General features: G+C 34.8%; 1 protein-coding gene across 1 annotated transcript in view; it reads left to right on the forward strand.

Annotated features, from left to right (window-relative positions):
• The window catches only part of CHD9 (chromodomain helicase DNA binding protein 9), a 55,618-nt gene that overhangs the window by 13,650 nt on the left and 28,161 nt on the right, over positions 1-13,807 (forward strand). Inside the window, 12 exon segments of the mRNA XM_029083558.1 lie at positions 1-22; positions 1,273-1,341; positions 1,429-1,484; positions 2,898-3,015; positions 3,540-3,626; positions 4,999-5,136; positions 7,326-7,447; positions 8,691-8,934; positions 10,063-10,239; positions 11,142-11,285; positions 11,796-12,051; positions 12,876-13,086. The exon segment at positions 1-22 is cut by the window's left edge and continues 146 nt beyond it. Of these exon segments, the coding sequence (XP_028939391.1) occupies positions 1-22; positions 1,273-1,341; positions 1,429-1,484; positions 2,898-3,015; positions 3,540-3,626; positions 4,999-5,136; positions 7,326-7,447; positions 8,691-8,934; positions 10,063-10,239; positions 11,142-11,285; positions 11,796-12,051; positions 12,876-13,086 (1,644 nt within the window).

Raw genomic sequence — 13,807 nt, forward strand, 5'->3', positions numbered from 1 at the left:
GTAAATACTGGCTTGGTCTGTAGTGGGAATTTTCCTTTTGTCTCCAGTAGTTCAGTGAATAAAGCTGATAACTTGGAAGGAATACATTATTATTACTAATCCATAATTTATTTAATGTGACATTGTGCTAAGATCTTGAAAACTGGAAGAAATGGCTTATTACTATTTTTTCTTTCCCATTACAAACATTCATTGACTTAATTGAAGTTAAGGAATGATAAGACTAAGGATAAGTCTATCTCAAATAATGTGTTATGTTGCCTAAGCATATGAAAAAGCAGTATGCTAGTATTATAATGACTTTCAGATGTATAAAATTAATTGAGTCTATGGGGATCTCTGCCTACTGAGATTTTTAATAAGGATACTCCTCCCTTTTTTCCCCCCTTCAGGTTTGTGCTTCACTGTTTTAATTTGTGCCAGCTCTGGTACTCAAACCTGCTGTTGAGCCATTTTAGGTAAATAAAGTGGCAGGAGAGAAACAGGAAAAAAAAGTGTTGGTGAGATATTTGAAGGAGTGCCGAAATTCTGAGGGAAGGAGAAAGATAGTATGATTGGGAACAAATCAGACAAGAGGGAAGGTGATTTTTTTTTTTTATTATTATTGGAAGCAACCTTTAAAGACTGATTTTTTTTTTTTTTATTTTATTTTATTATTTTTTGGTTTTTTTTTTTTTAGTCACTGTAACCAAAACTTCAGTCATGGGAGAGCTAAGTAATCCTGTATCTGTGTCACACCTAAGCCTTACTGGAATTTTCAGGCACAACCTTGTCTGCCTGATTCCACAGCATGTTTGTTATCTGTGTTCAGAGTAAATCTATTAAACTGAATTTGACACATGCTGGTTCTGTTTTATTAGTTTTTCTTAACCTGTCTGCCAGAGATCTTATTTCTCCATATTTGTATAACGAAATTCTGGGTATATCCACTGCATCAGATCCACTCAGCAGGGCATTCACAGTGAGTCTGTGTCTGGAAAGCATCAGAATCACCATTGGTTGCAATAGAAGTGTGTTTGGCAGGTGAGCATTGCATCTGATGCTCTTAGGAAGTGCCACTTACTGTACTTTTGTGTGTATTTCTCTCTGGATATAGACCTGGATTTTAAATTTTACTCCTGGACTGTTAAAGAGAATGCTACTGGTAGAGGTCAAGTTTGCCTTTATTGTTGATCTTTTAACAAGCCACTGGTGTTTGAAGGTTTTAAGCCTGATCAGTTTGAAGAGAGGGCATTTACTGCAATTTATGTCATTGTCTTCTTGCCTTTATAGGAAAATCCAAGTGAAGAAGATGCAGCAATAGTTGACAAAATCTTATCCTCCAGGGTAGTAAAGAAAGAAGTAAGTGATTGTCATGCAGTAAAGTTGCTATTTGAAAAAGGAGTTTGTATCTCTCGTTTCACATTTCCCCTGAATTTCCTTTCCTAGATATCTGCTGGGATGACAGTAGAAACAGAAGAGTTTTTTGTAAAATACAAGAACTAGTAAGTATTAAAAAGTTGTTTCATTGGAAGTATTGACTGAAATTATAATACCATCCATATTCATGTCCTAAAGTTTTGTATTGTTTCAAGATTACTTATTTAACCAGATTTTGTCATCTTTTGATATTTTTCTTTACAAATTTAATCTGAAAAATTGCTAATAATCTGCATTATGTGGTTAGTAATAATTGTTAAATTATCAGTATTTTGAAAACAGCACTGACCAATAAGCTCACAACCATTACTGACAGAAGAATATGATTTTTAGAGAAGATACATTTATTAAATTCAGGAGGAGCTACATCCTTGAGGCTAATTTTAATTTAATTAATTTAAAACATAGCTATTTTGTGAACCTAGATTAGATGTATAGCGTCATATGTTTAGGAGAGGTTGATGTAGGAGTCAGTCTTACTGTTTTGAAAAGAAAAAACTTCTAGTGATAGAAATAATTTTACATCAGAAGCAGGAAATAAAGTGAAGAAGAAAAAGAACTTTTTCTATATTTTCCTATTTCAAATTTCATACCTGTCTTCCTGTCACTACTCAGTTCTTGATGTTGAATATACAAGCACATTTTTAATTTTACATATTTGAGTAATCTCATCAGATTCTTGCTAATAAATGTAGTTTTTTGAGGCTGGATTCACATGTTTAGGGAGATCATTAGGCTCTTGTTTTCTGAAAGGGTGAAGTCTGTCTTCTCATCAGAGAATGAGTAATACCCAGCAACAGCTCTTCTTTATTTCTAGCATATTTTTAGAAAGCTTAAAAAGTGATTAAAAGACATTGAAAAGGGGGTGTGAGGATGAAATAAGCCAGTCTAACTTCAGAAAGGCTCACTTGGGGCACAGTTAGATGGTGTAGGTGCTGGTACTCCTGCTTCTTCCTTCCTTTGCCTCTGTTAACGTTTTTCTCTCACCTCGATCTTATGACGTGTTCCTTTTTGCCATGGGCTCTGGTGCTTCTCACTGATCTTTTAACGGGCTGAGCTGTATAGTTCAGCAGTACCTGTGAAGAGATGTTCACATGAAGTATGTGAAAAAGTTAGATCCAATGTATTAAGTACTTTATACCTCTGGGTACTTTCTCATAGAGGTGTCAGATTTTAAATTTGATTTATTTACTCACTTTAAAAGTGCTTGCTTCTTTTCTTAGGTGAGATGAAAGAAATTTGTGAATCCATAGAGTTCTATGGATCCTAGCTCAAAAACACTGCCTTAACTACTGCTGTAAAATGAGGATTCAGAGGAATAAATCTTTGATCTTTACAGTGAATTACATCTTAAATGATAAAATGCTTTTTTGAGTGAAATTCTGGTTTGTAAAATATATTATTTTAACTGTATATTAAAAATTGATAGTAAGCTTTTGCTTTCACTAATATGTTAATGTTAGTCTCTGTCATTTTAGCTCTTATCTCCACTGTGAGTGGGCCACAGAACAACAGCTTTTAAAGGATAAAAGAATCCAGCAGAAAATAAAACGATTCAAACTAAGGCAAGCACAAAGAGCTCACTTCTTTGCAGATGTGAGTATGAAATACACAATTAAAAAAAGCTTCTTTCCTTGTAAAATTGTGATTAATAGTTTGCTTGTAAATAGAAGAGCTGAATGTTGAGAAGTAAAAATTAGCCTTTGGGGTTGGGTTTTTGGTTGCATCAGAAGATGGATTGTTTAACATAATTTTAAGAGCAAGTCCTCTGGAGTCACTGAACTGACTGACTTGTGTGGTTTAAAATTGAGATTGTAACTACTTAGAAGTGGTAAGGAGGGAAAGGTTATGTTAGTATGTCTGGTTTCTCTACTGTATGACTTTCCCAAGGCAGCACTTCATACCTAAATGATTGCATTTTCTTTTCTAATGTCAAATGCCTCTTCAGTGCCAGTTGCCAAAAAAAAAAAAGAAAAGGAGGGGGAAGGATTTTAAGGTGTGTGCAAAAAGCCTCAGTAGTTTCCAACTGCTAAAGTCATTTTGTGTACGATGAAACCGAGTCTTAGTATATACTTGCTTTTTTTTGCCTCTCTACTGATTCTATTAATCTTATATTGCAGATGGAAGAAGAACCTTTTAATCCTGACTATGTTGAAGTAGACCGGGTGTTAGAAGTATCTCTTTGTGAAGATAAGGACACTGGTGAGGTAAATACATCTTAAAGCAAGTCAAGAGGATAAACCCCCAAGTAGTGTTTGATAATAGTAATTTTAGCATATTTCAGAGTAACACCTTAATGATTTTAAACTTCAATAATATTTTTAATGAGACATGACAATCTTGTCACTTTCTATGCTAGCTATGTGCTTTGGAATAGAAATTAGAGTTCAATGGCTTATATTTTTGTTAATAGTTCATAGCAGACAAAGCTTAGGTAGTTACTGACATAGATGTGAGGTTTGCTAATTGCCTTGTGAGTTCCAACAAATCCCCTGTACTGTCCTGTCTCTCTGACAGTGACAAGGGGTCACTGCTGGAAAAAGCACAAGAAGGCAGGGCAAGTAGTGGTTCCCTCTTCTTTAACTCTGGCCCTGGGCTCTAGGTAACCAGTGATTTAGAGGTGTTTTGATAGCCACCAGTGGACCTTTTCCTCTGTATTTATCAAAACTCTTTTTTACCTCTGCTGGAAAGCTATTACAGAACAAAAACATGATATTAGAAAATTTTAAAAAAGAAAACAGAAAAGCAAATCAAGCAAATAAATTGCCAGGATTCAGAAAGAGTCTGAGGCAAGCACAGAACAAAGACTGACAAAGTTGTTGATTAAGGCTATTGGAATAGCTAGGATACTTATTCTGTTATTCTAGATAGCAAAATGAGCAGGCGTTTACCCAGTGATTTCTGCATTAACCTTCCTAAAGCAGGGTTGAGGGTTAAAATTATGTTTCATTGTATGCAGCAGATTTGTCATAATTACACTTCTAGAAAAAAATGTGGTGTAGTCATAAGGCTTTCCTGCAGCTTCTTGAAAGATGACTTTTTATTTGTTTTTTAAATACTTATTTACTGAATCTAAATAAAATAATCTGCTTTGATTCCATCTTTTGAGACTTTTCCTCAATTTTTATGTATGTCACCTAGCAGACCTGTAGAGCTTTCTTTTTTGTTAAGATGTCTGTTTTAGGAACTCAAGCTCTTTGTTTCAGGCTTAGGTAGCCTGATTTGGAGAGTGGAGGAAATGTTCTGGGTAGCAACTCTAATTAACCTCTGTGGTTAATTCTGCCCCCTTGCCCCATTTCCACAAACATCAAAAATGTAGTGAGTTATCTTTCTTAAGACTAAGATTTACTTGTGGGTAAGTGGGATTGGAAAGTACCTCAGGGGTCTAAAGCAAGTGACGGTATGAGAAGCCAAGGAAAGTAGGTAGATAACAAGAATCTACACCAAATATTTTTTAAAGTATCAGAAATATGCTTGTGTTTCTAGCTCTCATGTAAGCTAGCTACTGAAATAGTAAGACATGTTAACAATCTGTATACTAAATTAAAAGCTGATAACATTCAGAATTTTCTTCTGCAGCCTGTTATTTACTATTTAGTAAAATGGTGTTCATTGCCATATGAAGACAGTACGTGGGAGCTGAAAGAAGATGTAGATCAAGCGAAAATAGAAGAATTTGAACAATTGCAAGCTTCCAGGCCTGACTCAAGGAGATTGGTAAAATTATACCTAATTTATTTACCTGTCTTGGCAAATTGAATTTGCTTTTCCCAACTTTAAGCTACTGTATTAAAACATAAGGCTTATTGACATTCTGTGTAAAGGATCTGTGTGCCTTGTTACCTAGGAATAATAATATTTTCAGGTAAACGTAGATAAATATTCTCATCGAATTTGTTACTCTGTTAAAAAAATTTTAGGAAAAAGTATGAAGTGCTCTAACTTTCTTAGCTTCTGAGTGATGAGCAATGCATTGAAGGTGGCTATCAGAGAATCTGAACACTATTAAGAGGAGGAGAAAACAGAATAAAGTATAAACATCCTTTTGTAGAGAGCACGGTCTTGTGCTTCAACACTGAAGGAAATTGGCAAACAAGATCTGTCGAACAGATTCCATAATTACTTCCTGCTTTTATTTTTCTTCTTGTCATGAAGGGCTAGCTGAAAGGAAGAAGAATACATGTAATAAGGAAATGTGTTTTATCTTTAAATTATCAATCTTCTGTCTCATAGAAGGGGAGAAAACAAAATAGTTCTAATCTATTTAAAGTCCTGTATGTCATTGTCAGAGTAAGACATGTTTCCTGCGTGGTGTAATACAACACTTGTTCTAACTTACTTATTTTACATAAGTGAATATGCACAGTGTTTTAATTTGTAGGCTTTGAATTTCATTTTAGTGGTTTTTCCATCTACAGATAATTACAGTAGTCACGATGAACATTTTCATATTATATTTAGTTCATTTTTCTGGTATTTATTTAAAATCCTGCCATTTTGGCATGTGGGAAGAAGGGTTTTTATATCTCTCCCTTGCCATGTTTGTCTTTGAGAGAAAAAGAGTATTAAAGTGCAGCTGTACAGCTGACACTCATCTTAGCATCAGCAACAAGTATTTTTTGTTCCAGGCTCCAGTAAGTACAAGAAAGTATTTGCTGATTGCAGCCCTGGGAGCAAGAGCGTGGCTGCTCCTGGTGTGGGGGAGTGGACAGATGGCTGCTTGTGGGTGAGGGGAGGAGGCCACAGCTGCTGGGAAGGGACAGCTACTGCTGCACTGAGACCTGGTGTCAGGTGATGCTCACGTTGGCAATAGAGATGTAAAATTCAAATCTAAAATTCAGACCTGCCAGATAAGGCCACATGAGTCTAGAGTGAATGCAAGCTTTTCTAAATACTGAGAAGTGTAGGGCGGAGGGGGAAGGTACAGCTGATCAGAAAGGCTCTTACTAAAAATACTTTGCTTGAATGGGCAAGTTTGTTCACGTTGGGATGCAGAAGCTGTACAAAGAAAATGTTTTCTGCTGGAATCCTACCTAGTATCAGTGAAAAACTTCATGATTTCTCTACTAAGTTGCCTGCTAAGCTAATGGCCACCCTCCAGTTGAGTCTCCAGGCTTGGGAACTTGTGTGTGTGTGTATTTTCATACAGAGCCTTTCAGCTTTCCTTAGCTTGCCAGAGACATTCAGATGGATGATATACCTTGATAGTGTTACAGTCTGTTTTGTCATGTCCTTTGTGTCATAATCATGCATATGCTGATACTGTCTTCATATCTGGTCCCTTGGTGAAACAGATTCAGGGAACTAATCAACTCGCAGGTAGACTTTTTTGTATTCCTGGTGTTGGCTCCCTGAATGGGCTAACTGGGTCACTGAGTGATCAGCAGTGACCAGGGCAAGTGCAGGAAGGAAAGGGCAAGATCACAGTAACTCAGTGTAGCTTGCCCACACCACTTCAGGAGGATAGCATCAGCATCCAGAATTACTTGAACTTTGTGGATTTTGGTTGTCCCAAATATTCAGTTGGCTTTGGTTGTGGGACAGCTGTTCTTAGCGCTTCCAAAGTGAAACTTCATATATTCTTGACACTTCTCATATAAACGAATTAGTATTTCAAATTACCAGTGCTAAGCTATTTGTGTGCTTAGTTTTAGAAATGACTTGCTTGATATTATTATAATATAGTCTTAAATAAATTTTAAAAGTATTAATTTGTATGGATAAATAAATACAAATTTCACATTTCCTCATATTAGTAAATGTTAAAAATTGCACATTCCCAGTTTTAAGGTTGAATAATTACATTCTAAATCTAGATTGTTACACTCGGGGAAATAGTGGGTTAAAATATTTTGGAAAAACAAAGCATGTACAAACTTCCATATGTATTAATCTTTCCCTTAAAGGACCGACCGCCTCCAAACTCCTGGAAGAAGATAGAACAGTCCAGGGAATATAAAAATGGCAATCAACTCAGGGAGTATCAACTGGAAGGACTTAACTGGCTCCTATTCAACTGGTACAATAGGTATATGCATGGAATGTTTTTTAATGTAAATTTTAAACCATATGGAGTGAATCACTGTTACTGGGGATGAATACTGTTTTAATGAAACTTATTTTAACTTCTCTGCTTACAGCTACAAGGGGGTAGCTGAAAAAAAAATTACTTTTCCTTTGAGTGTACAAGTATGTTTTCATCAACAAGAATAATAAAGAACAAGTCTTAAAAGAATGAAACTAGCATAACTGAAAATAAATTTTCAATGGCTATGAGGAAATTAAAACAAAAAGCAATTTCCACCAAAGTACAAGCTTTCAGAATTTTTGGAACAACTAGGAAACAGTTGCATCTTTCAAAATGATTTCTAGAATTAGTATGTCTTTCAAATAAAGTTACCTCTCTTCAAAAATAAAGCCAGTAAATAATTGTTTTCTATATTGTAAGCTAAAGTTAATTTTTGTTTATTAATGCTATGATGTATTAAGAGAAATATAATCACTTTCAAGATTTTTTCCAGAACAATATATTCTCTGTATCCAAGTGGGATTTCTGTTGATGCATTTTCCTGCTTGCTTTATTTCCAAAATATCAGTTGCCTGTCCTTTAGAGACACAGTGTCAGCGAGCGTACACTTTACCATACAGTTTCATGATCTGCAAAAGAAAAATTTGTTTTAATTCTCAGTCAAGAACTATGTAGCTGTGTGAGCATCTGTGCAGACTGAGTGAAGGGCTGGAATGTATGGCTGAGGGTGAGCACCCAGTGGTACTTCATGTCATAATTTGGCTACATGCATCTGTCTCAGTTTTGGAAGCGAGGGGAGGTTTGTCACTGATGCTATAATGCACTCCTCTTATGTGCCGTAGCTGGGATACTTTCCATCTGTGACTTTTAGGGAATCTTCATTAATTTCTAGCAGTTTTGTCACGGTGAGTGTACATATAGGAAATCTGATTAATTTGAATTCCTTTAATTAGGACAGATCTCAAAAGAATACTTTTGGAGTATTTTTGTAGGAGAACCTCATAGAACATTCCTTTCCTTTCTCAGGTTTTGCCAGTGCTAAACATGATTGAAAGCTTGTGGTTTTGTGTGCTGAGTTCATTCTTTCACCATAACCAGGGAACACTTGCAAGCATCTCTTACACTTTGGACTATTGTTTTAAACTGGTATATTTGAACTTTGTTTATATAAATTGTCCGTTTGAGTAACAGCTTTAGTGTCTGTACTTTCTTTGATGCTAATAACAAATATATCTTATTTCAGGCGAAATTGCATTTTAGCAGATGAAATGGGTCTTGGCAAAACCATTCAGTCAATTACATTCCTCTATGAAATCCTCCTGGCTGGTATAAAAGGGCCTTTTCTGATCATAGCTCCGCTTTCCACTATAACAAACTGGGAAAGAGAGTTTCGCACATGGACTGACCTTAATGTTGTAGTGTATCATGGAAGTATGATCAGCAGGCAGATGATTCAGCAGTATGAAATGTACTTCAGGGACTCCCAGGTATTGTAACGTCACTTGTATGCACTAACTTACCCAAAACCTGTTTTGGGTAGTAGTAATGAAGAGTGTACTTCATATTATCTGTATTTATGTCTTGGTGAAAGTCATTTTAAATCCCCTGATGCGTTTTTTTAAGCTTTTTACATATTGGAATCTTTAACATATGCTTACTGGGTAAATTTTGTGAAAGCGGTTCCAGCAAGGTTTATGTTGTTTCAGTATGCTGAGTAGTTTTGCAATTGAATAGCAGTGATGCTGATGCTCATGTGGGGATTAAAGTGTACACAGATGGTTGCAGTTGAGCACTGAATATGAAGAGCAGTGAGAAAAAAAAATACAGCCGATTAAGCTCTGTTACCTTTATGTAGCTGTTGATTTCCTTTTCCTAGTGTAAACTAGCTTTGCCCGTGTACAGTTTGCTTTTCAGCCTGAAATACTTCACACTAAATGACATGGAAAAAAAAACTTGAAATCTGGCTATTTTAAAAGAGGTTTTTTTACTTTTTCTATGTATTCTGCATAAATAAACAATTGTTTTGAACTGTCATGGTATATCTACAAAATTGATAAGGCTGAAAACTTTCTAAAGTAGTGCTAGATATTAAAAATGACATCATGCTCCTTTAGTGAGTTGTGTACTCCCATATTGAAGGCCTTACTTACTCTCTTTGTCAGATCAATAGAGTAGAATGAGCTGAATAAAAAGTGTTCATTTAGTTTTCAGGTGATATTTTAATTACTGTATTAGTGCTAAGTGTATTACCATCATATATTTTAATTGATTGACTGTAGGGTTTTTCCTGTCAGTCTTTCAGATTTTCCCAGGGTTAAAAATGATATTATCTATATTCATGTTTTGAAACAGTTTTATTAGATGGTTATATCTGTAATTGAAAAGTGGTTAAAATATTACTGTTGGTGAGACAATAGTGGATTTGCTGCTATGGATAATTACTCATTAGTATTAATTACAGAGTTACAGAGATGTAATAAATGTGTATGGGATGACAGAACAATTTATAATGTAAAATCTGATGTCTGGCTCTTGATAACATTTCAGGAACAAAATCTTTAAATTGAGTAGATTCAAGGTTCAGTAACAAATTTTGTGTGTTGATGAATCTCTAGGGACGTATTGTTCGAGGTACCTACAGATTCCAAGCTATTATCACCACTTTTGAAATGATTCTTGGTGGGTGTCCAGAGTTAAATGCAATTGAATGGCGGTGTGTCATTATTGATGAAGCTCACAGACTGAAGAACAAAAATTGCAAACTCTTGGAAGGACTAAAATTAATGAACCTTGTGAGTAACTATATTTCACTTTTTGGATTTGATTCTAGTTAAGTACAGTACGATAATAAATTACAAATTTGTTTTACCTGACAAAAAAGACCTCACAAGCAGTCTTTCTCAGAAGATATTATGTACAGATACTCTCTTCAAATATATCTATTTTTGATAGCTGATACTGGTATGTTTTTTATTTAAAAAAAATGTGTGAAGTTCTAACTGTAAGCAGAATCTGTTTCTGATGATACTGTTGTATAGTTTGTTTTGATTATGATGATGGTTTCATTTAAAATTAGCTTTAGAATAATAAAATAGTTTTTGTGCAAGTTTTTGTGTAGTAATTAATGTTTAAAAACCTAAAAAGTATTTTAAACAAGTTATTTAACAAGAAAATCAAGAAAGGAGTAGAATTTAAAACCAAATTATTGTCTAGTCCTGTAGTTAAGGTTTTATTTTATATAGTGCAAGATTTTAAGAAGTGGATACTACTGTGAATCTTGAAGCTTTTGGTGCATTACTACAAGATGGCACCATGACTAGTTTTGCATTGTTTTTTTATTTCATTAGTACTTTGATACACGTGTTGCTGTGTGTTCTCAGAAGTAGTCTTATTGGCTTTCCAATAGTGTATATTTTCCACACTATAGAGAGAGGTTTATACATATGTGAATATTACAGGCAAAAGCTGAAGTGTGCAGTCGTTTCTTCATTGCAGATGTAGGAAGACAGAATTTAAAGAAAAGCTAGCAGAAAATACTTACTGTTGTTCTTCTATAAATCTGTTTTATCTGTATTACCTGTGCACTTAGTGACACACATAACTGGTATTTTCAGGTTATGAAGCTCAGACATAACACAAATTTTTGCAAATGTGTGTACATAAGTTCATGTGAGGTTTTTTTTTCTTTTTATAGGAGCATAAAGTGCTGTTAACGGGTACTCCACTGCAGAACACTGTAGAAGAATTATTTAGCCTCCTCCATTTCCTTGAACCTTTGCGTTTTCCTGCAGAATCTACATTCATGCAAGAATTTGGAGACCTTAAAACAGAGGAACAGGTACTGCATGTTGAACAAGTTCATTTTGAGCTTCAGTGTGTAAGAATGACTTCCTTCAAGGAAAAACTTTTGGATAGTAACCATTATTGCTCCCCACCCTCCCCTTTGCTCCTCACATATCACCTAGGATTTCTTTTGTCATACAATTTCTCTAAACTGCAGGCAGTAGAAATCAATTAAGTATGGTATTTTATGTTAAAGAATTATTTGTACTTTTTTGGGTTGGTTTGTAAATTTGGCTTGTAAATAGTGAGAATAATAAAAATTGAAGTGTTTTGGTTTTGTAGGCAGAGTCTTTGCAGACAAGTGCTAAAATGAGATTCTTTTTTTGTTTTGGAGTACCTAAAAAATTCTTTAGTAATTTGGGTCTAAAAATAAGGCCATATCCCATCTGGAAAATATTTTATGTAAGTCTAGGAAAAAAAAATAAGTGACATGGAGTTCAAAAATGTTTAATTAAACTACAATATTACTTTTTCATATTCCAACAAACTGTTGTGTTTCATTTAGGTTCAGAAATTACAAGCTATCCTGAAACCCATGATGCTCAGACGTTTAAAGGAAGATGTTGAAAAAAAGCTGGCTCCTAAGGAGGAAACTATAATTGAAGTAGAACTAACTAATATTCAGAAGAAATATTATCGGGCAATTTTGGAGAAAAATTTTGCTTTCTTATCCAAAGGAGCAGGGCAGGCAAATGTACCCAATCTGGTTAACACTATGATGGAACTCAGAAAGTGTTGTAATCACCCTTATCTCATCAAAGGTAAATACATGACAAACACTGATACATATTTTTTTAAAACTGCTATTGTGGTTTTATTTAAAATATGTAAAAACTTTTGTTGTAATTCTTTGGCATTTTCATTGTAGAAGCATTTTTTGATAGGTACAAGGCAAAGTTATGAGGCAGTTGCATATTTGAGGCCTGAAATGTGAACTACTTGTTTTGTAGGATTTCACAGAACATTGAGAAGCAGTTATCTCATGGAAATGTTACATCTCTTTAAAAGCAGTATGAAGAAGAACTTCTAGAGCTGACTTTTAAAGTTAATGCTTCTTGCAAGTGATATGGTCTATCTCAGTCTTTTTAGCTTTTCTCACTTAGTTATAACTAACTTGAATGATTTTCCTACTTGCAAGAAAATACACTTTAAGCTCCTAGAGTTTTTGCTATGATTTCAGTCACAGTGGGACTTCAGGAAAAGATTGTCAAAATACTGTGTTTAAGACTCATGTCCCATTTAAAATATCACAGAAACAGAAGGACTTGGGGTTTTTTTAATTATTTTTTTTTAAACAACACGAGAACAAGTTGTATTTTTGTTTTTGCAGGTTGTGGGGGGTCCAACTTATTCTAGGTGTTTTTTCTATGGTGTTCTGCTTAAAAACTTAAGACTTGTTTTTGAAGAGCATAGAAAATATATTCTTACTAGACTTCGGATTCATGCAGAACTTCTTTTTGTCTCCAGCAGTGACTAATGGGGGATATTTAGAGCACAAGCACTGTTTTTAGTAACTTAGTCTTGTAAGTGTATGGAGATACTTGTGTAGATACACCTATAGATACAGAAATATATTCTTTGATAGGTGCTGAAGAGAAAATCCTTGGAGAGTTTAAAGAAACCTATAGTCCAAGTGCTCCTGACTTCCATCTGCAAGCAATGATCCAGTCTGCTGGTAAATTGGTTCTTATTGATAAACTTCTTCCAAAAATGAAAGCAGGAGGCCACAAGGTCCTTATCTTCTCTCAAATGGTGCGCTGCCTTGATATTTTGGAGGATTACCTTATACATAAAAGGTAAGATACTGCATATCCTGTCTCCTCTAGTATAACTCTCAGTGGACATATCTTTGAGTTCTAGTGCAGGATTAATGATAACAGCATACCAAAGATGGGATTTGTTTTATTTTTGGTTTTGCTAATCACTTCGTAACTTGCTATGTTCTGTGATGGCTTATCATTTATTCACCAACAAATGAAAGACTCCAGAGAACAACTGAAGAGAGAGGTTGTTGAGTAAACAACGTGCCTTCAGTTTGTTGCTTTTTCTATTTAACTTCCTTGTATGTATGTACTGTTTATACATTGTCTGTCAGAAACCAAGTTAGTTCAAGCACAATGTTGCTTGCCCAAACCCCAGGAAGCATAGAATTTGTTCTTTATTTACATCATGTTGAACTTGGACCAGACAGGGGTAGTGCAGTTCCTTACTCCAAACAGAATATAAGTACAAAATGGTAAGCAACTTGAGGTTTGGTTTTTGTTAAGGTAAAAATAAAAATGTGCTTCCTATCTGTCCTAAATTATTACTGCTTCAAATTTTGCAATTTTGCAACTGAACTGCCAGCTGTAAAGCAGCTCCTTAGGTGGGCTTTTGCTGTCACACGTAATAGCACCTTTGGATTAGTAATGTTGACTCCACAGAAACTAAGAGCTACTATTTAACTACTTAAGCATGTTACTAAAAACTGTGCATAAAGACTTAGCACATTAACTATAAACTTGATTACAATCAATA

Source organism: Antrostomus carolinensis, unplaced genomic scaffold (assembly GCF_000700745.2).
Source record: "Antrostomus carolinensis isolate BGI_N321 unplaced genomic scaffold, ASM70074v2 scaffold15672, whole genome shotgun sequence".
NCBI classification, from domain to species: domain Eukaryota; kingdom Metazoa; phylum Chordata; class Aves; order Caprimulgiformes; family Caprimulgidae; genus Antrostomus; species Antrostomus carolinensis.